Source organism: Caretta caretta, chromosome 1 (assembly GCF_965140235.1).
Source record: "Caretta caretta isolate rCarCar2 chromosome 1, rCarCar1.hap1, whole genome shotgun sequence".
Classification (NCBI taxonomy): domain Eukaryota; kingdom Metazoa; phylum Chordata; order Testudines; family Cheloniidae; genus Caretta; species Caretta caretta.
The window spans coordinates 292,919,002-292,930,046 of record NC_134206.1 but is presented as its reverse complement, the minus strand read 5'-3'; the positions used below and the strand labels follow the sequence as shown (position 1 = coordinate 292,930,046).

Genomic DNA, 11,045 nt, shown 5'->3' with positions numbered 1-11,045 from the left:
CATGACTGTTTATCACCTGCATATATGTTTTGTCTTATATAATGTAGCTGTAGCTAGCCTGATCATTCATACAAATACCTAAGCCTTTTAAAATCCTACTTTAGTTCTTTGCCTCATATCTGGTGGCAGCACAGACTAGGTCTGCAGACTAATTATGCAGGGAGTAAAAATATATTTCTTTAGATCATGTTTAAATTTGTCCCTTCTTAATTTAATTGGATGAGTCTTGTTCTTGTATTGCCAAATAGGGTAAAGAAGAGCCCTCCCAATGACCTCTTCTGCACCATTATTTTTTATACCTTTGTTATGTTCCCTCTTATTCATCTTGCTTTAGAACTACATAGTTGTTCTTTCAGTCTCCTCCTTAGCTTTCCGTACCGCTAATCATTTCAGTTGTCCTTCCATTGTTTTGCAAAGTAGAACACTTTAAAAAAATCCTTCTTTGTCATTCCCCATAAAAGCAGGATGTGCAATAACTTTAGCTTATACACTCTTCCTGCCACAGTTCTACAGTAGACCGGGAATCAGTAAACGTTGCAACCTAGGCTCGTACACTAGAAACGTTGAGCAGCTAGCACAGGAATGTGTTTAAGTAGATATCATTTTTCAGGCCATTAACAGCTTTTCAGTAATTAGGCAAAACACAGTAAAATGCTACAACTTGCATCATTCCTCTATGATGTTTAGTTAATTCCTGACATCCTGTAAAAGTAGCAAGCATAAATTATAGTGCCAAACATTAGTTCACTATATATAGGATGTATAAAGAGAAATTATTACTTTGGGTCTGAATTGCGAATGCTGCCTAATTCCTAAGGAATGAAAAAAGCAAGTACATTACACTAGCCACTCTAATGCATAGTTTAGGCCAGTGCTTCTCAAATGTGGTCACCATGGCCACATACAGCCACCGGGAGCTTTTTTTGCAGCCACAGCCTTCTAGGCTGTTATAGGCCAGGGTCGAGTAAAGTAAAGGCCCCTCCCTGTTGCTCCTGAAGGCACTGCCTTGGTGTTAGTTGCTGGGGCCGCCAGCAGTGGTTTGGCCCTGCTCCCTCTGTGGAGGCACCTGGGACACAATTTGGAGGACCAGGGAGCTGGTGAGTTCCCCACCTTCCCAGGGGTAGTGGGGTTCAGGCTTTGGGCTTCAGGAGCCCTGGGGTGGCGGGAGAGTGGGGCAGCAGGCTCTGGGCTGCAGCTCCCCACCCCCATTGCCCCTAGCCCCCACTGCCTCCCCTGAACCCCCCCACCCCCCCCGATCCAGGGCTTAATTTGTCCCCATGCTTGACAGGGCTGAGTAAGTCTGCTGTGAAAAGCCTACTTGTATGCTTGTTAATATCACTTTTCACAACAGACTCACTAGCTAGCAATAAATAAATTACAATGATTTAAATAGCTGTATATGCGTATTTATTTGTTTTTCCTAAAGCAAATTAAGTATTTTAGGAAGACATGTGAGAGCGGCCACCAGCAAGAGTTTGAGGCCACCAAAAAATTTGTCCTGCGAACCCCTGGTTTAGACTGTATCTGAGGGGAGAGCACTCGAACCACTCTAGGGCTAGTCATTTAAGAATATTGTACTTGGAAGGGCACTGATTGTAGGTTTAAAAAAGGCTTTGATATTCTTTAGTTCCTTGCCATTGCATACTATAGACCAGAGGTGGCCAAACTGCAGTTTGCGAGCTGCACGTGGTGCTTTTATAGTTAAAGTACGGCTTGCGGGCCCCGCCCCCCCCCATTCTCTGCCTACCAGACAGAGGGGCGGGGGTTCAGGGCTTCTACCCTGCAGCAGCAGGGTGCGGCTAGGGGCCTCTGCTGAAGATGATTGGTACGTGCTGAGAGTGCGGGGGCACAATTTTAAGGTTCAGCTACCCCAACAGCTTGAGTCCCGCCCTCACCCCCACCCCCGGCATGCCCCACCCATTACCTTCAGCAGCCCCTTCCTGCAGCTCCCAGCTGTTAGCTCCGCATGGTGAGGCAGCGGTAAACAGCTGGGATCTGCAGGGAGGGGCGGCTGTTTAGGCACCGCAGGGAGATAGCAGTGGCTCTTCCTCCAGCTCCCAGTTGTTCGCCACTGTATTGCCCCACAGCTGTAGCGGCCAGCTTGTCGGCTCCAGCACCTAGCCCACACACATTGCCTCTGGCTTCAGACCAGTGGGAATGGGGTCTTGGGGCTTCAGCCCTGCAGAGCACTCCTGCCACGGCTCAGGGCTTCAGCAGGAGCAAGGCATCAGCCTCAAGCCCTAGCAGGCACCTCCCATGGGGCTGAAGCCCCAAGACGACCCCCCCCCCCCCAACCTCCCCGCAAGGCTGAAGCCCCGAGCCCCAGCACATGCACCCTGACTCTTGAACTTCTGAAGATTGTTGTATGTGGCTTGGGGGTCAATACATTTGGCCATCCCTGCTCTAGACACTTGTTTTTGCACATTCCAGAACAAAGAAAGGAGATACAACCCTTGCCCCCATTAGGCATGACTCAGCCGTAAACAATGGGGTATATACTGAGGAAGAGCCAGGGTAAAAGTAATCAAAAACCACACAGCTGTGCGCTTCCTAGTATGGTAAGTGACCATTAGGGTCACTGGCTTAATTTTTTTTTTTTAAGAAACTAATTAATTGTGACACTACAGAACAAGTGTGTGTGTTTTAAGGAAATATTAGCCTGAAGGGCTGTGGTGTAAGGAGAAGATTTTGAAAAATGCAACCAGTAGCTTGGCACATAACACTCATTTGTGCTTTAGAAATCACCCCAGGCTGAACAGGGATTGTACGCATTAAAGTATTACAGTTAAAGAGTAAAATAAACAATCCAATATCATTAAACTACATAAAACCCTACATTGTATGGATAAGGAAACCCTGAGTTACATTTTAGTGTAACTAATATACTGGAGGAGGAGTAGGGAAATGAAAAAAAAAGCATTAATGTAATAAGCTTTCTGGGGGTATTTTCTTCACACATGTAAACATTGTGTGGTTTGATTGCTGGGAAACGTTTCTGAAGCTTTTTAACTAAGTGCTGGAGTTCTGTGATAAGTGGTCTCCTGCAGAAATATTGCCCTGGGCTCTGGTCTGCTATGATTCAAAGAGGCAGGTACTACATGTGTCTAGTGTGCCTTACAGATGCTTCTTCACTTCTGACTCAAGCATACATTTGTTTAGTTTGGTGGAATCATCAGCGTTATGTAGCTTGAGAATTTAAGCCCATGAGTCCTAAGGAAGTGACCATTCCTGAAAATATGTGAATTTTGTGACATTCTGTTCCCCAAAGCAGTACCCTGGCACCCCCATATTTACCATGGTGATATAATTTGTGCACAGTATGCCTTGTAAGGTATCATTCGAAAAGTCTGCATCTGTTAAACATTAATATCCTGTTGGATTGTATGTGCTGTCATTGTATCTAAAGTTATGAATATTGACTATATACCAATATTTCAAATGTGTTTGCTCCTTGAGTGACACCCATAATGCAGTTTACATCCAGTCTAGACAGCACATTGTGGATGAACCATTCAAAGTAATGGCCCATTAAGAAAAACAATAGGCCATAGAAGAAGCTTATCCTTGCCTGATGGGCTTTCCTGTGGACACTTCAGCCAGAATCAGAGTAGCAGCCGTGTTAGTCTCTATTCACAAAAAGAAAAGGAGTACTTGTGGCACCTTAGAGACCAACAAATCTATTTGAGCATAAGCTTTCGTGAGCTACAGCTCGCTTCATCGGAATAAATTTGTTAGTCTCTAAGGTGCCACAAGTACTCCTTTTCTTTCAGCCAGAATGTCAGTAATGGCTGTTATGACTCATCAAAGCATGCAAGGACATATGATACTGGACTCCATCTTGTGCCTCCAACTTTTCCACAAACTGTGCTGGGGACTTTGCTTGGAACAATGAAGTTCCCTCCACATGGAAGAAGCTATAAAAGTGGTATCATCACTGGGCCTCACTCCCCCTACAACACAACACCTAGAAACACATCTGCAAGAAAAGACTTTGAATGGGGGATGGTGGTCCCCGGTGGGAAAGAAGGCATCCCAGCCTGTGTATGAACGATCTGAGAACAGCTTGTACCATCAGGGTCAGAGACTGCTTAATTCAAATCCTGTCTAGTTTATGGAAATTAGATTGTGATTTTGTTTCATTTTCTAGGTAACTAACTTTGATCTGTACACTGATTACTGTAATCACTTAAAATCTATATCTTTCGTAGTTAATAAATCTTTTATATTTTTCACCTAAAACAGCGTGGTGTTTAAAGAGCAAAAGGGACATCTGCTCAAGAACAGAGGCTGGTGCATTGTCCTCTCCACACTGAGGAAGGGGCGAACTGGGTAATAAACTTACACTGGTCAGGCTTTTGACCAGGACAAGACAGTATAGTTGCGGGTTCCTAGGCTGGGGAATTGGAAGGAAACTGGCTGAAACCTCTCTTGGTTCATAAGTGGCTAGTGAAAGCATTCATGCAACTGCAGCTGGGTGTGTCGCTGTTTGTGTATGGCTGTGTAGATACAAGTCCTGGAGAGAATTGCAGCTTGTCACAGCATCACAGTGAGTGAGGGAACCCAGGCTGGTGAGAGAGGGCTCAGCGGTACCCAGTTCCAGGTTGTCCCCCCGGAGAAATATGTCACACTTTTCAAAAGTCACTTCACGTCTAATTTTCATATTCACTTTTACCATAAATTGAGTTGATGATTGAGCACTTTGCAGGATCATCCACTGTGTTAGGCTGTGGGCCACTGACTACAGCTTAGAGATCCACTGAGGCTGAGAGATCAGATTGTCTCTCATAGAAGCCAGTGATCATGCCATTGCTTCACACGAGCTCCCTAAATTCCATTGAGATGTGAGACTATTTGGCAGTGAATCATCCCATCTCTCGTAAGACGCAGCATGTTAAAAATAGTCATTACTAGCCAATTATCAACTTCACAGTAAAGGAATTTGGGACAGTAATCTCCATGACAATCAAAATAAAGTGTTTTTATATATATAATTTAATTTTTTATTTTAAAACTTTTGCGCATACATTTCTTAACCATCCTCCTTTTTTTCATTGCACTTAAAAGTTTCAAAACCCCCCACAAAATATATCCCTTTACTAAACAACTTTTGTTTTCTGGTTACAAAAAAGGTAACATTTCACAGTCACAAAGCAAAAGTACATTGGTCCAAAACATCTTCATCCAACAGATTCTTCTTTGCTCGGGCTATACAAAGCTTAGACAATCAAACATTCCTCAAAATATGCTCACTCGGCCAATGACAGAAGGAGGAATGGGGCAGCTACCGAATTTAAAAAAACAAAAAAAAAGTACTAAAATAAAGTACCCATGGAAGAACAAAAAGGTGGAGGTTGACAAGGGAGCCTCCTTCAAGTACACCACAGGTAGAAAACAGCAGCACAGTTCCAGTCTTGTTTGGTCACTGTCTATATGATAGCCACATTAAGATACCTACATCTAAGAGCCAGACAGAAAAAAAATGTTATTTACACATCTAGAATGCCATGGAAAGAAATAGCAATACCACAGTCTGGAATTCACGTTAGATACAAGCCAAGATGTCATGTATGCAAAAAAAGGCAAGAACAAATGTGAGAGAGTTGGCTGGGTTGTGTAGTGTCCTTTAAAACCACGTCTATGTACAAGTACAGTTCAAAGCCAAGACCTGTCCAGACATTGTAAGTATTGTGCTTCAAATCAGCATGGAGACAGGGCATAGCTACTACAGTAATTCAGAGACCTCTTTAGTCACATTTGATCATGTAAATAATTTCATGTCAGTCCCGTGGCCTAAAAACCACTTTTGCTTTACACAGTCAGCCTTGTTGCTTTTAAATTTGTTTTATTAGGAAATTTCTCTTTTTTCTGGTGCAGGGGCTATTGACAATGAGCTTTCTTAGGTGGTATGATTATGTATTCACTCAGCGAACGTAACTCCATTGGTTACTTAAAGAAACGTGATAGAAATGAAATATCTGGGCTTTCCATTAAATTAAGCAAGAAAAATTTTTGGCCGCATAGGCAGGAGAAAGTTTGAGAAGCAGCTGTATTAGCGTACGGAATAGTATTCAAAGGAGAATAGAGGAAGTCGCTTTGCTTGGGATGTTTAAAATAAGACTGGAGAAAGCACTTGGAAAAACAGCTTTAGGGAGTTATTCAACATCTGCAGAAGAGATAGACTAGATGGTTTATTAGTCATTTTCCATATATAATTTCTATTAGTCTATGATTTGATGACTTCCTGATTTTGTAAATAGTACTGATTGATTGGAGGGGGATAGTATAGCATTGTGAAGCAGGATTATTGATCGGCACAGCAGGATTATCATCATAGCTGATCATTCCTAGGCAGTCCAATTCCTGCATGTCAAATATCCTACCAAAATGAGAGCTTGTCTGTGGGCTGATCCACTATGGGTGCATGTGTGTATTGGAAGAGTGGGGACTGAGATTTGCTGTCCTAATGGAACGTGCATTATTACTGAAGTAGTGCCTTTAAGGCACAAAATGTTCTTGCTGGAAAATGGCATGCATGCAACAGTGGTCATAGGTGGGAAGAAAATTTTCAAAGCTTTCTCCTTGCCTTCAGAAATGTTTGCTGCTGTGACCCATAATATGTTGAAATCTACAAAGGGAAGCAAGAGCCTCTGATAAAACAAGATGTACTTGAATATCTTTTCTGTAATTCTCCCCCCACCCCCAAATATTCTTCTGAGGTGTAGGTAAAAGCCAGGATATCAGAGGGAGTAATATTGGGCAGACATTTCTAGTGAGGAAAGCATGTGCATTTCTTAGAGGTTTTGAATGAAAAGCAAAACAAAAAACACCAGCACAATTACAGTAAACTTATGTTTGACTGGGAAGCTTTTTATTAAACTAGAACATCCTCAGAGCTCATTAAAACAAGGAGTTGACTGCAATTCAGTTTGCACAGAATTTGAGAGTCTCTGTTTTCTTTCTCAGTGTTCTGAGTGATGTGATTTTGGCCTTTCCAGGAAGTGCTCTGGAAGCCAACATACCATGATCTAGACATGCTAGCTGCAAAGGGATGAGGTGATTTGTGGTGGAAGTCTGAATGAAAAAACAAGAAAACCTACTGAGCTCAGTTCACAAAGCAATAGCAATGCTGGGAAGATTTTGCTAAGAGTCATTTTGCTACTTTTGATTGATGCACCTTACTGTTGGTGCCAAACACTTTTAGGGTTACTTTTAAAAATGTTAAATGGGAAGGTATATTTTCCATTGCAGTTTAAGGAAAGTAATATTCTAACTCTTGCTGTAATGCGGAGTCACATATTGCACTGCAGATGAATGAGTTTCAATTAAAAGATCTTTCTTCTTCCTGTCTTCTGAATGATGGCAGCTGTGGACACCATGTTTCTAACTAAAATCAAGGATTACACACTGGCATTGGATTTGTATCAATCAGGCTCACAGCGGGTACCACGGGCATTATCTTGAGATGTACCAGTGCTCCCTTCTGTTAGTACCGCTAGTTAGTTTCCCTCCTGATTTAAGTGAACTGACTCACTGAGGACTACAAATGCTACACATAGCTATAAAACCCATGAAAAAGTACATGGATAAGTTTACTAGGCCAAACAAAGAAAGAAGAAATAGGTGAATGAGGAAAAGGCTCTTGCTTGAACTATAAAACATATGAGAGATTATGTGGAAAATGTTCTAGACTCAGTCAGATTTCAAATCTGCATCTCTTCCGTTTGCACAAAGAAAAAGAGGTAAGGGCCAAAAAGGTAAGTAGATAGGCTGCCGATTTATGCAGGTTCTGGATTATGAAACAGCTGTGTTTTCTGCAGTGCTGTCACATCCAGGCACTGTTGAATCCATGGAACAGTTTGCAGGCTACAATCATACACTTGGGGCATGTTTGAGCCAAATTATCCACTCAGCACTGCCTCATTTCAGCGTGGAACTCCTGCTTACTATTTACAGGGAGGGGCTTTTAAGTCTTGTACACTGGGATTGTTGTACTTGCACATCAAGGTGGCATAGCAGGACTTGTAGTGCCATGGATTGAACTAAACACCTGTTGAACTTCACTGAAAACACACGGTACGTAGCACGTAATAAATTACTCAGTTGGAAGGCTCCAGGCCTGTCCTATTCAGAAGGAAATGTGACCACCTCAGGGAATACAAAGGACATGGCATCTGCTTGTTAAAACTGGCACTTCCTCCTTTGGGACAAACTTACCATTTGTGAGGTTTCTAGTTTTCTCTCCCATACTGCTAGGATTATGTCAACTGTGTATCTCCTAGCTAGCCAATTTGATTTACAACCTGGGATCAGCAGCTCCAGCAGTACACGGTTAGGGGACCCACGAGACATGAGGACCCCTCTGTATGTTAGCAGCTTCTGAAAAAAGGATTGAAATCTGTGGCACTGAAGAGAGTTCTCTGTTTATAGGACAGGAACCACAGTTATGTCTGCGCTGCAATCCGAGCTGTGCTTCGCAGTTTGTGGAGCCATAACCACGCAAGCTTTCAGCTAGCTAGCCCAGGTCCCAATAACAGTGAAGATGCAGCCGTGTGGGTGTCAGCACAGGCTGTCCAAGTTCCCTGGGACCTCTGGGTACACCCTGGCATTGCTAGCCCATGCTGAAGCTCACTGCTGTTTTTAGCCAGATTAAGGCTAGTGCGGGTATGCCTACATGAGCTGCAAATCACACCTCCAATCACTACTCTACACAGGCTATGTCTACACTGCATTTTGCCTGAATGGTTTCCTGTTGCACTGTTGCTTCTACTGGTATCTTATTTAGAGAGATTTTTCTTAATATCGATCGAGTACAACTGGTAGAGGAGACCAAGCAAGCCAAGGATTTCCACTAACACGTTAATCCTCTACCCTGGTACCAAAAGGTGCAGAGTTATGAGTGAGTTGCCACCTTCTGAGCATGGGACCCTGGTGATGGGGGCAGGGCAGAGGGCTTTTATGGTGAATAATAAGGGAGACCGAAGTGAAGGGATTTTCAGTAAGGTTGCTATCTGTGTTTCCGGGTTAATAACTAGAACAATAACATTTACCATAGACACCCAATTAAACCCAAACTGAGAAGACAAAATACATTTACTGAAACATTGATCGCTAAGCTGTACGTCCAGTGATCTTTTCAATAGGGTGCATGATAAAGCAGACAGAACCAGCCAAAAAATTAAAATCCCAGGTCCCAAAAGGTATGTCTACTCTCCAGGTGGGAGCAAGCCTCCCAGCCTGGGCAGATGGACTTGAGCTAGAGGGCTAAAAATAGCAATAGGGACGTTGTGGCTCGGGCTGGAGCTCAGCCTCTCAAGCCCATGAACCTCTTAGACTTGAAAGCCCAAGCTCCAGCCTAAGCCGAGATGTCTATCCTGCTATTTTTAGCGCACTAGGGGCTTGAGTCAGTCTACCTGAGCTGCAGGGTAGCCCTACCCAAAGAAACCTTGGCTTCCAGAGGAACTCTGCATCAAGTAAGATCTGGTGCATCATGGTTACACAGCAAAGGAAATCTTGACAAACAATTCCTGTTGCAAGATTTATTCTTGTATCAACACAATGCGCCCTACTCGCCGAGGCAATTTTTGCAGATGGCTTGGCTGTGGTGAGTTAGATCAAGTCACAAGGACAGTCTTGGTTTTGCCACCAAAGCATGTGAAATAAGGAGCTGTAAAGTCTCTAGAGTGTTCTGAAGGGGGTTCAAGTGGGAAAAATGAGAATTCAATCATATATGTACAATTTTTGGAAGTTCTTCATGGAAAAAGAATGACAGTTACTCGCAAGTGTAATTACATCAGGTGTCAGATCAAGTTTTAACTTTTTTTTTTTTTTTTTTTTTTAAATGATCCATCCCAAAGCCATGACTTCAATCATCAGTCACTGGCTTTCAATCCCCATTTCTACTTTCACAACTGAAAATGGCTGTTCCACGCCACATGGTAAACTGAAAAAGATTAAGTCCTGTTTCAGGTCACAATGGGGTCCTCACCTGGAGGGACAATACAGGGACCACCAATCCATAATATATTAGCAGCATTTAAGTTCTATTCCTGTTAAGCACCAAAACCCATTAATATAGGGAAGCTGTAACCTTAAGAGATACCTTTAATCGTGTACAGTATATGTGCAGAGCCCTACCTTTTGGGCAGAAATATCACCTTCCAGCATGAGTTTAGATTAAATTACATCAATCAGAACTGTCCTTGTCAGATCTGAACATCATGTCTTTTCAAAGGCTCTTCCTAAAAAGACCACCCTCCCATTATCATTGTCGGTGCTACTTTCATGACAAGTTGTTTCCATGTATTAAAGGAATGACATAGACAGAAATGTCATCTCCTGAGCCCAGTCTATCGTTGGATATTCTCCAGCCCCTGTCCTTCAGCACTCCCCTGGCTCGCATCACCAGGTCCTGAGCTGCTAACGTGTATCTGTGGAGGAGGAGGAACACGGTTACATTGCAGAAATTGAGCATGCAGAGATCACAGCTGGTAGTATTATGAAGAATGTGTTTTCACAGTTGATGAGATTTACATTTGTGAGATACAAAGACAAGCTGTCAGATGCCATTCATCAGCAATCAAAAAACAAGTGTTGACTACTAGTAAAAATTATTTAGCACCCGAGGATCTCTAAGCTTTTTACAAATTTTAAGGCATTAGGTCAAGTATTTCACAAGTGACTAGTGATTTTGGGTGCCCAAGTCGAGACACCTTAAGGTTGCCCGATTTGCAGAAAGTGCTGAACATCCCTCGGAAAATTAGGCCTCTGTGACGGATCTTATATGGAGCACCCCAAAAAATCACTAAACCCCTTTTGAAAACCTTGACTGTAAGTGTCAAACACCTTTTTAAAGAATGTTAAATAGTAGCATACCCAGAAGCACAAAGGTGGCACATAGCCAACTTTGCACCCTGCCCAGCTCTTGTTCTGCATGATTCTTTAGCAGAACTCAGTCAGGGCCAATATGTATAACTGAAATGTTAGAGAGACACTGTGGGTGAGGTAATATCTTTTATTGGACCAACTTTGTTGGAGAGAGAGACAAG

General features: G+C 42.9%; 1 protein-coding gene across 2 annotated transcripts in view; it reads right to left on the bottom strand.

Annotated features, from left to right (window-relative positions):
* Positions 1-4,974: 4,974 nt before the first annotated feature.
* PPM1H (protein phosphatase, Mg2+/Mn2+ dependent 1H) overlaps positions 4,975-11,045 on the bottom strand; it is a 221,094-nt gene continuing 215,023 nt past the window's right edge. The window contains exons 10-11 of one of the 2 annotated variants that reach the window (XR_012666478.1): positions 7,208-10,427; positions 4,975-6,958 (exon numbers count right to left, since the gene is read on the bottom strand). Coding sequence is in view for 1 of the 2 variants with exons in the window: in XM_048835931.2 (XP_048691888.1) it covers positions 10,280-10,427 (148 nt within the window). In the remaining variant the exon portion in view is untranslated. Of the gene's footprint in view, positions 10,428-11,045 lie in introns of both variants that reach the window. The other variant, XM_048835931.2, reaches the window with a different exon arrangement.